We start from the raw sequence: 17,269 nt of genomic DNA, 5'->3' as shown, positions 1-17,269 counted from the left end.
TTTCATTATCATACTTACAATGACATAAGAAAGGCTAGTTTCATCACGGACCCCTTTAAAACCTTGGGATTACTGTCTAAGAACAGACTTCCCTTTCATATCTGTGCCTTTTAGAACAACAGCCTCCATTGAGACTAGGGCACCATAGAGAATGTGTGTTCAGTCATCTTTGCCAATTATTTTGTTTTTGGGGCTTCAGGACCAATATCCTTTGTATGATCTTGATTTCTTCTGATTCTGAGAGCTCTGTGGCTTATCCTCTCTTAACCCTGCAGGAGCACACTGAGAAAACAGCCGCTTTAAAGCACTACTGGCAGCAATAAGAACAAAGCTGCTGCATGCACACCCTCTAAAAGAGATTAGATAATTTTCATGCAACTCTAAACTTAGTGTCTCTCCTAGCAATGTTTAGATTAGCAATGTTTTACACCAAATGTGAAAAGCCCTTAAGGACCACTTTACATGGGTTCATTGTGATTCTTGAAATAGCAGGATATTCCTATTTATGACCATGTCTAGGAAATGGGCATCTTGAATCCTGCAGCGTCACAGGGGTAAACTGGATTTTGAGTGGCACACAATTTTCCTGTCTCGTTAGGTAAACCGTCTTAATGCCCAGGAATGGAAGCCACAAAAAAGCTAACCAAAACTTATTTCGCATGGTATATAACAGGGGTGTCTAACTCCCAGTTCAGGAATCTCATCTGGTCCCCAAGGATTATTTTTTTCCTAGAACCCGCTGATGTTGGCTGCAAAGGCACCTAGCTAGGATGGGCAAAGCTCAGTCCCCTATTGGAGATGCAAACTGTCTCCTCTCCCCAGCCAGCAGATTGCTCATTTGATGAGCAGAGAGAAATTTACAGCCCCCCACTCAGCTGATCTGCATGAATTAGCTGAGGAGGGATGCATGCCTGTGTGTATGCCCAAGGCTCTATATGCCTTTTGTGTGAGGGCTCGGTATGCAAGAGTGTGTACTGGACACACCGTTATACTGCCACAGTTGCCACTAGCATGCAGGCATGGAGAATTGGCCATGGTTAAATGTAGCCCTCATGACAAAAAACAAAGCAAAAAAACAACAACACAAAACCAAAAAATCCTGCTATATAACCTTTGGACTGTGTTTACCCTTCAAAAACACATTGAAAATCATTCTTTGAACTTTGGATAGCATTACAGTAACAAAGGAATAATTCATTTGTTTCTTTAAAAAATATAACTAGCTTTTAGCATACGTATAAAGTAAAGGTAAAGAGATCCCTGACCATTAGGTCCAGTCACGCATGACTCTGGGGTTGCGGCGCTCATCTCGATTTGCTGGCCGAGGGAGCTGGCGTACAGCTTCCGGGTCATGTGGCCAGCAGGACTAAGCTGCTTCTGGCGAACCAGAGCAGCACACAGAAACGCCGTTTGCCTTCCTGCCAGAGCGGTACCTATTTATGTCCTTGCACTTTGACATGCTTTCGAACTGCTAGGTTGGCATATAAAGTAGCCAAGTTTATTTGCCTAGTTTTCCTGGAGATTGAAAATAAGATGCAGGCTTGCATTCCTGAAGCATTGTTGTTGTTTGTTTGTTTATACCACTTTGAATTGTTCTTACATCTAGATTTAAGTATTTTCTAGGACTTCAGGGTTACGTTTTGCAATATAAAAGAAGCAGGCGAAAATACCATATTCGTACACTGGACTGTTTTCAGAACATGTGCAACATCCAAAAACACTTGCGGAATCCACCATATTAATTTAGCAGAATTAAAAATAAGAATGGATAATAACATTTCAGGGGCAGGTTTTCATAATGAACACATCTTCTAAAGTAAGTTGAGAAAAATATCTCAGTCTACTGCTATACATTGGTAGAGTTCACCACTCTACTTTTATATTATAATAAGCAAATTCCAATGTGGATAAGTTAGAATACAGGAATTTTAAATCCATGGATAAAGACTTCCCAATATTTTTCTTCTCTTCGCATAAATAAAACTGATCACACATTCTTACAGCACATAATTCAATAATTAAGGAATCTCTGCTTAAGTAATATAAGGAATTTCTAGACTGATGAAGAGAAAGCTGCAGATATTCTATTAAAAATATCAAATTGATACTATCAAGTTGAAATCTACTGAAATCATTGTCAAAAGCTGTAAAGTCTATTTCTTAAATAGAATAAATCTGTGTAGTTGCAAATTGGGACTGTCACTTGTGGCTTTCTCTGTGATACTGCTCAAAGTTCTCATTTCTTCATTTATAGAAAAGTGGTAATATAAGCCAACAGATGGAATTATTACCTTTCTTTGAGTTTGATGCATTCTGTAACATTTATTTATTTATTTTTAATGAAGCACAACTCTGGCTTGTGTGCCATAAGTGACATTGCAACTTTCTGTCTATTACTGTTTGGTTTACAATGCCACTTTAATGTAAGCTTGCAAAACTTGTGCCCCACTAAACCAAATATATCATGCAAACTCATTTTTTTGCAGTCCCAGACAGGGAGCAAAACCAGGAAGCTTCCTGAGATCCTGATGCAAGTGCCTGTGTTGAAATGTGTGCAAGTATAGCTCAACTCATCTAACAAAGAAGTTTCAAAAAGTGAAGAAAGATACAGCCAACAGATATGTTTCCCCCATTTAGTGAAAGCTCTTTGTGGCATCTTGTGGACTTATGAAAGTATTTCTGTGCAGAGAGAGTATCTGGCATTTTACTGTCAAGTTGCATGGGAAGAAAGGGAGGTGAACATGAAACAGGTGTCCCAGGATGCCTTCAGGAGCTGATGAGAAGCTCTCTCAAGAGCACTCTGAATGAAAGCTAAGCAGACAGAAATAAGCAAAGGGACTTAACTTGCAGTGGAGCATCTGTACTATAAAGTGTGTGGAAGTAACACCTATGGTTCAATAAAGATGCAATCTACTGCTTCCTTACCTTCCTTCAAAGGTACTTGCTACAATGCATTTCCCTACTCCTAACCTAGATTATTTCCAGACTATTTTCATGTGTAAAAATATTCACTTTATACGTGTGTGTGTGTGTGTGTGAGAGAGAGAGAGAGAGAGAGAGAGCGCGCGCGTGTGCGCAAATGACAAGGCTTTACAAGTTGTACATGATCCTGTATAAGATCACAAAATTGCACAAAACCTAAAAAACATTTAAGGCTAATTCCATACACAGAAATGGAACCATCAGATACTCACACACCAACCTATGCAATCCAGACTAACATGTGCCACAAGAAGAAACTACTGCAAGGAGTGCCTACAGAGCAATTGCTCAAGTGAAGGCAAGGTTAGGGGGCACAAAGCAATGTTGTGTCCATAATGTTTCTATGCCTGCTATACTGTTCTCTCTCAGTTGTTCTTCTTGAAGGACACAGTCCAACGTGCCACTTATCAGTTGAAGAACACATTTGTGAAATGCTCTCCCCAGGGAGGCTAAAGATACGTAATGAAGGCGCCAGAAGAAAACATTTATCTTTAACCAAGCCTTTGGCTGACTGAACATTCTATGACCTTTTAAATGGAGGTGGGCATTATTCATTTGTTTTGCTTTTGTTTTATTGTGTAGTTTGTATTTTCATTTTGTATTTTTATGTTTGGATGTGATCTTCAGATAAAGGATGGTATACAAATTTTATTAATAATGATAATAATACCAAATTGTGTTTCTGTGACAGTCAACACTATACCCCGCCTATGGAGTCCATTTGGTGCATTCTGCTACTAATAATCAGGTGTAAAGTAGAGAAGTATAGAGAAAACAAGTGATGTCTAGGCATCTTAGAATCAGATAATTATTTACAAATGGCTTAGGTGCATGGTAAAACAAAAGTTTATGCTGTGAACATTGTCTCTTCTATCTTTTAATGCTGTGGTAATGAGGTGTATCAGTTGTATGCATCCGTAAGCGGAAGGCAATACTGACAAATTTAGCTATAACTAGGGTTTCTTTGCACTGGACTGTTAAAAAGGCATGAACACGTTGCATTCATTGTGTAAAGGGCTATCAGGGCCAGCCCAGTACATTTTGGCACCCGTGGCAAACCACAAAATGACGCCCTCCCTCCCCCCACTCCCCGCCAGAGAACAATGAGTGAGTGAAGATTGAGATCATGAATGGGGTTGGGTAAAGATTTACACTGGGAACAAGGGTGGGAAAAAGCATCAGCACCTCCTATTCACCAAGAAGCCACTGTAAAGATGGCATGAGAGGGGGGTTGCCAAGGAGGCATGGATTCAGCCTCCAAGGAATGCTGTTGATGCCACTGTGGCGGTGGCAGCAGGCAACTCATTCCTGGGAGGCTGGATCTGCTGTACCTGTGAACCCTTTTGCCTCATGGGTGGGCCGACCTTGAGTACAGGGAAGCTATTAGCAATAATGTCATTGTTAATATTAATATATATATGAGCTTATTAAGTGACTTGTGATTCAGCTTTTGGGATTCAAATGTTTTTTCAAAAGTAAAGTACCTTGACATCCCAGATAGCTGTCAGCCCCCTGTAATGAACTCCATTCCACTGTCTTCATCTGTGCTAAGGGAATGTTAATATACCTTTCAAAACAATTAAATCAATACTAATTGTGACTGAAGCAGCTCATTCTTCCATTTATCCTTGCACTGCTAGTTAAAAAGTAATTTTAATTGTCATGGTAATCAGATATAATGGAGACATTAAATAACATTTGCATCAAAATTACTGCCATCGAATTTGCTCTTCTTAAAAGGCTATGTATTTATTGTCCCCCCCCCACTCCACACACACACACACACACAATTGTTGTGTATGCTGAGTTACACATATAGTTCACTATAGCAGATATTCAGATCAAATGTGCACTTGTTAACAGGAAGGCTGTTAAAAGTGTTTCAAATTCTTGCCATTATTCAATCCTTTCCCTGACAATTGGACTGCCAGATGAGATCGTTTCTTATATGTCCTTTGACAAAAAGATGCTAACGGGAAATTAACCCCTTTTGAACATAGCACATTATGTAAAGCAACTCAGCTTTACATTACACAAATTTTTTTATTAATGCCTCCTTTAGGGTCCAGTGTCAAAAAGTCATGGTGGATATCTAATTGGGACATAGAGATAGATGATAAGCAGTGGAATACTCTATGGAAAAAGCCTCCATACAGGTCTTTGTCAGCTCAAACTTTCTTTAATGTTAGTACATGGCTGGCACCTTACTCTGCAACAGCTTCTGTTTGTGCACCTAGGTATATCATCAGAGGGGCTGCCACACAGTTGGCACCTATAAGCACATGTGGTAGGATGTCCTAAGGTTGAATTTTGGAATAAGGTGTTTTCTGAAATCTCTTTAATAACTAACTAAACTTTTGATGCATCTTTCTACTTGTGCTTTTGAAACTATATATGGAAACAGAACAGGACTTGGAATGCAAGTCACAACAGCAGCCCAGAGCTCCACTGCCAAATCCTGGAAGCTCTTCAATCTTAATAATTTGGATTGCTGATAATCTAGTCTGGCAACTTGTCTGCCTTGAAAATATATCTCATGAACTAAAGGTTTCTAAAGGGAGGATCTCATAATACTGGGTTTTTTAAATTGTTTTTGCTATATGACATGATTTATTTCTTATACGAATATAGCCACTCAATGTCATCTAAGACTTTATATAAACATTGTCCTCAATAAAGATGTAATTCACAGGTGAAGAATACTTTTATTTTTACATATCTCATTTGTAAAAGGGAATCTTTGTATGATTCAATACTTCATTATTCATTTTGTAATCCAGCCAGTAATGCTTTAAGGTTATTTTTTTATTAGTTGTTTTCTTTACTTCTGTTATGTTTGTAGTTTTTAACAAAATCAACAAAATATTAAAAGTGGGGAGAAATTCAAAGTGGAAGTAAAATAAATAGCAAAATTTAAACATGGAAATGGTCCGAATATAGTGTCATGGTGCTGTCAGGCACGGAATGTCCAGAGTGACACTGACAAGTTAGGGAAAGTTATGTCAATCAGTCCTACATCTCTCAGGTACTCCTAGGTGTGCACCAAATGAGGCAGTTGCTGCAACAAAGAGGCCCCACACTCGACCTCTGCTTATGTATCTCCCCTTTCTGAGCTACGCCTGGGTGTAACCTTTGCTCCTCCCGCTTCAATCTCTTCTGGTTCTGGGAGAGAGTGGAGAAGGAAAGGTGGGGGCAAGAGGAGGAGGAGGTGTGAAAGCCCATAGCCCAACCTATCTCTTCCTCCTCAACAGGTAATATAAATTGGGAAGGGTAAAAAACAAGCAAGGGGCTATGCTTTGTGATAGGCATCATACAAACAATAGCTACAGCATTAGAGAAAAGCTTGGGTGCAGCAGCATGTATTCTTTTCTCTTTTTTAGAGCCTTGAGTCAAACAGCAAACCACTAGCTCATTTGTGCAATATTAGACTTTGAATCTAAGGTGCTGCCTTTCTCTAAAATAGAAAAAGATACTTTAATGTGCAATGTTTTTATTCCAAAACTCATCTAATTGGTTCAAATTCTGAGAAGTCCTGTTGCCTCAATTCACCCTAATTATAAGGCTTGTTCTGCCATTCAACTAATACACCTTGGCATCTTACATAAGATTTGTCGAGAGAGAAATGTTGTTATTTTTGCTAGAACTGAATCCTGTCAGATTTGCTCACTGGGTAGAAAAGACAAGTCACAGTCACACACTGAGCATTTTTATGTGTTTTATGATTGGGATGGATTAAGCTCTGCCTCACAACAGAACTGAAATGATCACAGAAGGGAGAACAGCAAACTGCAGGGTGAAGTAATCTCTCGTTCAATCTAATTCATTTTTGTGTCATCTCTCTTCTCCGTTTCAGGAACCCAAAGGGATGGAAAATAAAGCATGCATTTCAACTGTCTTTTGGAACTCTGCAAAGCACAGATATTAGGGGCCTATTGATTCTTCCTCTCCTTTCCTTCCTGCGCCCATTCTCACAGAATGCTGATGTACACATTATAGTGTCATTTCAACTAACCAGAAATCTTAACGTAAGGTTTTCTTTATCATATCCAATTGTCAATCTGTAGTGAGGCTTGCAGCTGAACCAGCTCTTGAAAGAGCACTGCTGAGAGCGCATCCATTTATAATAGGAAACCTTCAAACTACAGAAGAGAGATGTTAACTGCTGCACACCCACTATTATAAAGATGTTTGTAGAATAAAAAATTAAAACACTGCAGTGATTTTTAGAACAAGTAAATCCATTTAAAAACACACACATTTAACTGTACCAAAGGAAAACAAGTCAATAAATCAATACAAAATGCTTTGGAAAAGACTGTAAGAAATGGCAGTGGAAGAAGGAACAAAAAAACTAGACATGGAGAAGATGCCTGGACATGCTATCTCTTTCTGCACCTTTAATGCAGCAATTAAGTCTTTTTTACAATTGAGAGTGGTCTTAACCAGATCAGATCTATTACAAATGCTTACTTACCTTTATTCATGTCAATCAGTTGCTTCTTCTTCTGTTGCCGCTCCAGTTTCTCACGTTCTGCTTTCTCTTTTGCTAGCTTGGCTCTCTTAATTTTCTCCTCCATCTCTCTTCTCTTGTTATTTTCCTTCAGTGCCTCCTGCATTAGGAAAGTGAAACACAGTGTTTTTCCATTACTTATGCACAGCAAATTGAGAAAACCTTGTTTGTGTATAGACCTGAGTTGTAGTTTAGTTGCCTGGAGAAAGATCATGTCGCCTTTGAAGGTGCCAGGTGAATAACAGTTTTCTAACTAACAATAAAAAAACACCCCTTCAAGTCTTTGTGCCTTTCAGTCTGAAATTTTTTTGACATACAAGCCTATCCAGAACAGAAATTCAAAGTAATGGAAAATAAATGCCTATGTTACAAAATTATTAATGGATAACACCTTGAGCAAGTGAACAAGTCCCCATCAAGTACAGATAAACTTCAAAGTGAAGTTCAGAAATACATTGTGCCCACTCAACCAACAGACACTTGGTATTAATCTACTATGGCATACCTCCAAAGGAAACAAAAGAACATGTAGCAGTCCATACATGCCTAAGAAAATGTACAACTTCTGTATCCTATGGTTTCAATATAGCAGAAACATGGAAATATCTTCCTAATGCAAATTTCTTTCTTTGGAAACTTACATTTGATGAAGTTTTAAATCAACAAAAACATTGCTAGTCTTTTCAAATGAATTGTAACCACTACCACCCAGTTTTCTTTTGGAATGTGTCTAACTAGTGCACATCACAAACAATAATTTGAAATGAAAAGACAACTAATAAGTTTAATATATACAAAACCATCTTTGGGGATCTAGCAGGCAATTATGACCAGACACATGTGTGGTTGTTGTGGTTGTTGTTGTTTTTTTGGGGGGTGCTCTTAGGTCCTGGAATTAAACCTTTTAAAATACACATAAAGGTTCTTATGGTCTGGATCACACCAAATGGCCGGTTTCCACTCTTGCACTGCAATTTTTTAACTTACTTATGGGATCTTAACAAACCATAGTTTTCTGTTTCATCCACAGTGGTACAACAATGTTGATGCCATAGCTTGCCTTGTTTGATTTGCCAAATAAGAAATTGTAGCACAACAGGAAAGAAGGGAAGAGGAAAAGTGAACATATAAGCTGAGGTTTAAGCCTACTTATGCATATAATATGTTACACTAGTGGCCAAAATTGTGGAAACCTTTTGGAGAAAGTGTATTTCTGAGGCTTGATGGCTCATAACACCACTTTGTTTTGGAGTAATACCATAAAATTATACATCAATGGAAAGATAATCTAATGAAGAATATAATGCAACCAAGTTTGTTCAATTATGTGTATTCTATCAAAAGCTATAGCCAAATAACCAGAAAAATGAGTATTTAGAGAGACAATCAGGTGTCATCTTGTTTTGGCAATGATGGTTCATAACACCACTTTTGTTTGGAGTAAACCTTTAAATTATTTATCAATGGAAGAACCTAGAACCTTCTCTTTATGTTCTATAAAGGGTAGCTTCTAACACACCAAGGAATGCACTCACAGATATGCCTTCTCAACTTCAGTCAAGTGAAAACTCTACTTCCTACAGGAGTTCTATCTGTGCAGTGAAGCACATGGGGAACTTGGTCAGTATGAAGGTTCTGAGTCCTTCCAAACACCAGCAGTTGGTCACCACTTTAACAATTAAATTTCCTCTTATGTTGTGCCCGTTGGGTGGATATCAAAACTCATTGGTAGGATTTTTTTATTTTTTATTTTTATTTTATTATTATTATTATTATTATTATTATTATTATTATTATTACACCTAGTAATAACAACTGTGCCTTTTTAGGTTTTTAAAAATAAACTTCCAAAAATGCTTCATGTCTTTGGAAATCTCCATAAACTGATATAAGATACTCTTATACATTAAAACTCACCCTGAATTAGAATGTCATTAAAAAAAAAGTTGTAAGAGAAGTTAGCCAATGCCAGGTCTGCTCATTTGTCAAAGAGGTTTTTGGTTGTCTCATCTAGGACAACTCAGAAATATTTAGTGTCTTTGCTGCTGTAGTGACTGATTTGTCTATAGTGAATCTGACATACTACAGGAACAGAAAAGTCTGTGCTAAAAAAACAGACCACAATGTAGTGTAGTATATAAATTAAGAAGGAAGCCAATTAAATGAAGTAAGCAATTTAACAGTTGGGGGGGGGGGAGAGACACTTGCAAACACATTCCAAATTGTGTCACCTGCCTCTATACTTGTCTATCTAAAGGTGGACAACAGTAAATATAAATGTTAAAATGCCTTGGGGTCAAATCTGTTATGAAAAGTCAGTAATTTCTCTTTTCCTCAACCATTAAATTTAATGGCATATGAATTAAGCCATTTGAATCTCCCTCGATGAGCTTTGTGGACAAACTTACAGGAGGTGAAGTCTAATATTAGGATTCAGAATGTGCATATAAGACCAATAAAAATGCTAAGCTTTTCCTTACAAAAATAAAATAAAATCCAGATTACCTCTTTATCTGCCTATTTCATTCAAATTATCTTCTCTCTCTAAGGGTAAAAGGCAATGAAAACGAATGCTTCTATTAGCATGGATGTTTATCCTTTAACAAAGTCAGGTGCTACTGAGACCAAGTGCTTTCTCCAAAGTAGAGTTACATTTTGAAGCAACTGAAATTAAATGTATAGTAAATGCATTTATCTCAGAATCTTTTTCCAGGGTAAACAGAAAATCCAAACCTCAAAAATAAGATAATATTTTATTATATTTGGGAAATACTGCTAACACGAAAGCTTCAAAACCAGAGGAAGTCCCTCAGGGTGAAGTGTTTAACACAGGTGCTGTTCTGAGATGCTAGTTTTGAATGGGCATAGCCTTCTTGGATATAAATGAGCAAATTGAAATCACCCACATTGCAGTCTGTATTGGCATAGCCCAGCAACTAAGCTTACTTTATCTTTCCCAAATTACTGTTTATTGGTTTTTGCTTTCAAAGTCTCCTGTTAAAAATTCTACTTTCTATCCAGGATGCTAGGTTGAGGGAGATAAGAACCAAGAAAAACAATAACTTTAGAGCAGTTGTTAGGAACCCTTTTTTCATGCAAGAAAAAATAATAATGAATGAACAGCTAAGTAGACAAGGTTGGTGAGGCTATATCACTGAGTCATTTAGAAAACAATTACATATAATTGGGTAGAAATGAGAAAGGATTAAGTGCACCAAAAATTAGTTGGGAAAAGCATTTGATGTCCAAAAGAGGGAATACTTTTATGTGTTATTATAATTTTATCTACTTGCTAAATCATATATATATATATATATATAAATATAGATATAGATATAGATACACACACACACACGCACACGCACACGCACACACACACACACACACACACTCCTAATGATTAAAAACAAAACAGAAAAAAGATGATAGTAACAAAAGCAGAAGTTACAACAAAAACAAGCTTTAGTTTTTTGTGTTAAAACTATCTGAGATCTCATGTGAGTTTAGCTGAAGAGAGAAGTATCTCTTTTTCTTGGGAAATTGGTTAGTTGTGGTATTTACTATAGCTGCAACCTACTGAAGTAAGCAGAAAAAAGTCCATGTTCCTCCTTTTCTGTTAGGATTCACATAAATACACCTCTAATATTCAACAGAGTTGGCCTTGTTGCTTTCTAAGAAGAAAAATTAATGGGTTTATCATATACGCTATGTCCTGAGGTTTGATGAGCAAAGCTTTGCAGACCAAGGCAGTTATGGGGAAAAATCTCTGAAGTTAAATATTAAAAATAAGTAGAAAGGAACTGACTATACACACCTCCTTGGATATTAAATATACAGTCAGGTACTATGCATTATGCACTTATATTAAAGATTTGTTCTACTCCAAAAGGCTTTTCCTTCAAGCTTGCCTAACTCACTCTGTCCCCACACCCTCCTCAAAAAAGCTCAGAATATGTAAGAAGAGGAAAAATGCATTTCCTGTCACTGCTCATTAGTACAATGTACAATGGCTAATAGGAAGTTAATGTGTAACATATGAGGGCCCAGGGTGAAAATTTCTAGCCTGTTATTCATCCAGTTCTGGATAGTTTTAGTTTTATTTCACTCCTTTTGCACCTGAATATCCTAGTAATCTCCTTGGAGTTAATTACAAATTCAGATAACTTAGTTTGTTGAGCAACAAGTCAAACTAACAACAAAAATACCCCAAGCGAAGTCGATCAATGTTATTTAAAGTTGTATGTATTTTGTGTTTTTCTCTTTTTTTCTCTTTTTCTTTTCTTTTTTTTTCTTTTTTTCTGTTTTTTCTTTTTCATTTTGTCTTTTGTACGTTTGTGAAATATATTTATGTCAAAATTTAATAATAAAAAAAAAATACCCCAAGCAAGTAGTATCCAAAGCGGCAGATAAACTGTGTGCTTCCTAGTCAGGGGGCATGAAAAAAAGAGAGACCGACAGACTCTGCTTGCACTGAACCTTCTGGCTTGTGTGGAAACATCACATCTGACATGAAACTTCAGAGAAATGTCAAAAAGGATTATGATTCCTGGCACACCAAGATATTGTGATAAATTCAGCTGGGGAATGAACTTCACTAACTGACAGGTTGCTGATCTAGAAGCAGCAGTATGGGACAGCAACTCAGCAAAAGTATTCAATCTGTAATGATCTAAATATGGGCTTTAAGTAAAATGCTGTGTCCTCAGCTCAGGGGTATTCTTAGATCCATTTGAGTCACATTTGAATCACCTGCTACAAACTTCGGCTGGTAGCCATGCAAATCACATTAGATCCATTTGAGTCACATTTGAATCACCTGCTACAAACTTCGGCTGGTAGCCTTGCAAACTAGCTTGGATGGAAATAACCAGGCTTTGATAAACTTATGCAATTGGTTGCACATGGGATTGCCTTTGAAAACAGTATACAAATTGCAGCTAGTGCAGAATGCATCAGCTAGATCTTTAACTGGAACTAGAAGGCATAAACATATAATACCAGTACTGGCCCAACTGTACTGGCTGTCAATTAGTTTCCATGCCTAATTCAACAGCCTTAGACAGCTTGGCACCAGTAAACATAAATAACCATCTTTCCTTATATGAACCTGTCCACATCCTGAGATAATCATCTGAAGCCCTTCTCTGCATGCCACCTTCAAGTAAGGTCTGGAGAGTGGAGAGGACAGTACAGGCCTTCTTAGGAACAGTCCTCTCTTTATTGGATTCTCTATGCATACAGATCCCACCCCAGCACCAACTTGGTCTCCATTAAGGTGGAAGGCAAATGCACTTTTGTTTTCCTGGGCATTTGGGCAGCACCAATGATATGACTGTATAGTTAGATTTGATTTAAAATGTTTAGGTGATTTTGTTGTTGCATTTGTAGTTTAATTGTAAACCCCTTCTGAATTTTATTAGTGAGAAGCAGTGTACTAATTTAATATACCTAAATTTCTGACTTGCATAGTGCTTTTACAACATATACAGCAGAATGATATCCCAAATGAGTAACTGAAAGGCACACAAACAACTTTTAGAAGATTTAAGTTATTTGAAGATTTTAAAGAAATGAAAACTTTCAGATGGTTTAGTTTGCAGTTACTTTGTATTATTTATTTAAAAGAAAAAAATACTTTCTTTGCAAGATGGCTCACACACAGGAATCATGCCAGATCAACAGGCTGGAAGATGAAAGGATAGCATTCAGTGTTTTTAGTTATCTTTTTAAAACCTAGCCCAGAGAAAAGTAATGATCAAAAGTAAAGGTTTTCATTCTTTCTGGAAACTTCATTGCAGATTCTTCAAAAATAGTTGTAACTACGCTTTTGAATTATATAGAAAGACCTGCAAGTTTCAAATATTTTGCAATGCACATGATGGATTTTCTCGAGTGCTGTGTACTGTTACCTAAATGACTTTCTAGCCATTGATAGAATTATTTATAAAATCATATTTTTCATATGAACTAGTATTATTGAGGACAGAAAGCATCATCAACACCATCCCAACCAAGATGATGATGATGAATTATTATTATTACTTTCTTGGTAGTGAAAGCTAAGGAGACCTGAGAGAAAACAGAAGAGAAAGTGCATCATTGTTGCAAGTTTATTACTGGATGATGGAACATAAGTTGAGTAAGCAGGATACCAACTCTATTGATAAGAAATGTGTGTCGCATGTGCTATGCTTATTGTTATTTATGTACTTATTTATTTACTGCCAATTTCTTTTCCTATACTGTCTTTAAAGGAAAAAGTATCCCCAATACATTTTACATGTGCCCCCACAAATAATAATAATAATAATAATAATAATAATAATAATAATTACTACTACTACTATTACTACTATACCCTGCCATCTGGCAGTGTTTCCCCAGCCACTCTGGGCGGTTCCCAGAAGAATAGTAAAAACACGATAAAACTTCAAACATTTAAAAATTCCCTAAGCAGGGCTGCTTTCAGATATGTAACATACAATTAATGAAAGCAGCAGTGTAAACATTCCATTTCAATATGAACCAAACATAAAACAGCAAAAACTACTGTTTATAAAATGCAGAATATTACGAATTAAATTAAAAGTGAACTGAAACACACAGGATTTTAAAGCCCATTTAAACATAGCTGGGGAAAAGGGTTGGGTGTTTCTCCAATGAAATGACATTTCCTAAGGATGGGACAATGAGCATAAAACATCCTTCTGTCTATTGTGCTGACCAACCTGATGGATCTTTGTGGCAGCTTCATATAGCTGAAGGTAGGTCTTCAAATGACCTTTAAAACCCTAAGTTGCTTGGGATCAGGCTAACCGACACTTTAATTGGACTCAGAAAAACACTAGCAACCAGGGCAGGTGCTACATGCTCTAATTGCTTACCGTATTTTTCGCTCTATAGGACACACCAGACCACAAGACGCACCTAGTTTTTAGAGGAGGAAATCAAGAAAAAAAAAATATTATTTCCCTCCCCCCCCAGCCCCAAAGAGCAGCGGACAGACTGTGCACAGCCTGCTCACTTCTCCCAGAGCTTCTCGGGGCTGATGGGGGAAGCCCCGGTTTTCCCCCCAGCCCCGAAGAGCAAAGAAGCCAAGACAGAGAGTGGGATCCATCCCGCTGGCTGTCTTGGCTTCCTCTTTAGCTGCGTGCAACCTCTTCAGCTGGGAGAGGCTGCACAAGGCTATGGCAATTCCTCCACCTCCCGCAAAAGCCCACAGGAGCCGCACATCCTTTAAGGAGCGCACAGCTCCTGCGGGCTTTTCTACAAGGAGGGAGAAGGGACTGACTGGCTGCGTCAGCCCCTTCTCCCTCCTGGGAAAAAGCCTGCAAGAGCTGCGCGGAGCTTGTGTGCGGCTCTTGGGAGCTTTTCTTGCCTGCCTCCCCCCCTGCATTCGCTCCATAAGACGCACACACATTTCCCCTTACTTTTTAGGAGGGGAAAAATGCGTCTTATTGAGCGAAAAATATGGTAGCTCCAAGAACTTGCCAGGTCCCTGCATTCTGCACCAGTTGAAGCTTTAAACAGTATTTAAATGCAGCCCTATATACAGCACATTGTAGGTCTACTTTCAAGCAAGGAGTATTGTGCAAACTGCATTCTTATCAAGTTGTTATTTATTTCAGTGGAAACATGCATGTATCTGTATTGCCTTGACATTATGCTACTTCCAGTCATTCTGCATATATTTACTAATGCAAGCATGTTTACAAGTCTTTTTAAAAAGTGAATACATAAAAAACACTGACAGTTGTGGCATTTCACAAATAGAAGGTGATGAGAAAAGTGCATCCCAGTTTAGCCACCTTCAAATATGCTCCATTTAGTTTTGTAGATCTCTCAAACCAACTAACCCGCTGTGCACGTTTACCATAACCCAACGTTTCCTTTGGCTGATGGTTGGAATTCCTAGCACAAAAAGGTGTGCTTAATTAAGTCATTTGATGCAAAGTCACTATTGCAGCCCACTGTCCTCTTGACTTACAAGCAGTCATCTGTAAATCACCCAAACACATTGAGGTGTTTGCCCTCCTAGGTGTGTGACATCATACTGGGTTCATAAGGAAAGGGTTAACTAAGTGTAAAATGACTAACCTATAGGAACCCAAGGGGAGGAGTTAGAGTTGTTAAGAAGTGAGTCTGGAGTTAGAGAAGAGAGGGAGGATAAGTCTGTGGGTTGGGCTAGTCTGATGTGAGAGAGTGAGAGAATCTGTTAAGAGGAGTCAGTCAAACAGTTGAGATAATCAGTCAGAAGGTATTAGGAAGGTATAGGCTGGTAAAGAAACTAAGGTTAAGAAACTGACAGGAACATTATCTGAGAAACCATAAACTTGTTAATGCTTATAAAATAAACTTGTTTATTTGGTTTAATTTTAACAACTGTCTGGACTCAGGGTGTACCCGAGAGTAATGGGTTGGTGGCAGCAGGGAAGTGAGCACAGTGGTGGCACAGGGATCAATAGACTGTCAAACGTCCGGGGGCCCTGTGTGATCGCCACACACATCTCTCCTGCTCCCCACAAAATGTCACTGCTTTTATTTGAGATTAGGTATGGTATGCAAGTGCCACTTTCATTACTACGCTAATAGAGCTCAAGCTATGCCTGAGCTCCACCCAACTCTCAGATTTTATCTACATTTGTTTGAAGAGATGGTTCCTGCCTTCTTCCTGAATCTTCTTGAGAATAGCCATTGGAGGATTTGTAACATTAACTTTGACAACTTAGACAAGTGTCACTAACTAGGGATTTGGAGAACTTAAAAAAAACATTGGATTGTGTGCGCTGTAGTGTTTTCCAATCATAAAGCTAATGTTTCCAACTTGATATCTTCCAGTGGGGAATTTCAGTGAAATGTGCCTCACATTCTTAATCATTCTATTTTTAACACAGTCACCTACTGTATATACTCGAGTATAAGTCAACATTTTCAGCACATTTTTTATGCTGAAAAAGCCCCCCTTGGCTTATACTCGAGGAAGATGGGCAGTGGCGGCGGAGGGACGAGCAGCCCAAAAGGAGCCCTTTCTTGCCTCGAATCCCACCACCGCTGCCTGCCTCTTGCAAGGGCAGGCATAGGAGCCGCGATTGGAAGAGGTGCTGCGCTGCGCCTCTCCCAACTGCGGCTCCTATGCCTGCTCTTGCGAGCGGCAGAGGCTGTCGCAGAGGAAAAAGCAGCCTGAAAGGAACTCTTTCAGGCTGCTCCTTCCTCCTCCTCTGCCTTTGCCACTGTCGGCGGCAGAGGAAGAGCAGCCCGAAAGCAGCCCTTTCGGGCTGCTTGTTCTTCCTCTGCTGCTGCCGCTGCTGCCACCACCAGGTCAAGTCAATAAGTTTTCCCAGTTTTTTGTGCTAAAATTAGGTGCCTCAGCTTATATTTGGGTCAGCTTATACTCAAGTATATACGGTACTTACCCCTGAATTATAAACTTCATAGCATGTCATTTCCCAAAGAATCTCAATTTGTGATTAGGAAATTTTTTTTAATATATCCTAAACTTGTTTGCTAATCAGAAGCACTTTAATATCAAATGAGTTGGACCATTCTAATAAATTTATTCATTTATTCAGTGCTTTCCCCCCTAGAAAAATAGGTGTTGGTACTCACCATGAAGTTGTTACAGTAAATGCCACACTTTTTAACAAAAAAAAAAAAGGAAAAAGAAAAAGAAAGAGGTGCAAGTACTGCAAACCCTTGAGTGCCTCCTAAAAAAGAACTGAATTTATTAAATAAAGAAAAGACTGTTTAACTATAACCCTCCTAACGAATTAGTAGTCC

At 38.3% G+C, this 17,269-nt stretch overlaps 1 protein-coding gene across 7 annotated transcripts in view; it reads right to left on the bottom strand.

Moving 5' to 3' along the window:
* DIAPH2 (diaphanous related formin 2) overlaps positions 1-17,269 on the bottom strand; it is a 358,462-nt gene that overhangs the window by 114,028 nt on the left and 227,165 nt on the right. For all 7 annotated transcript variants that reach the window (XM_081847906.1, XM_081847907.1, XM_081847908.1 and 4 more), the window contains one exon: positions 7,457-7,592. In XM_081847906.1, the coding sequence (XP_081704032.1) occupies positions 7,457-7,592 (136 nt within the window). The remainder of the gene's footprint in view (positions 1-7,456; positions 7,593-17,269) is intronic.

This window comes from Podarcis erhardii (assembly GCF_964252035.2).
Source record: "Podarcis erhardii genome assembly, chromosome: Z".
In the NCBI taxonomy this organism is placed as follows: Eukaryota; Metazoa; Chordata; class Lepidosauria; order Squamata; family Lacertidae; genus Podarcis; species Podarcis erhardii.
Note: the sequence above shows the minus strand (reverse complement) of the source record. Positions and strands in the feature narration are given on the sequence as shown.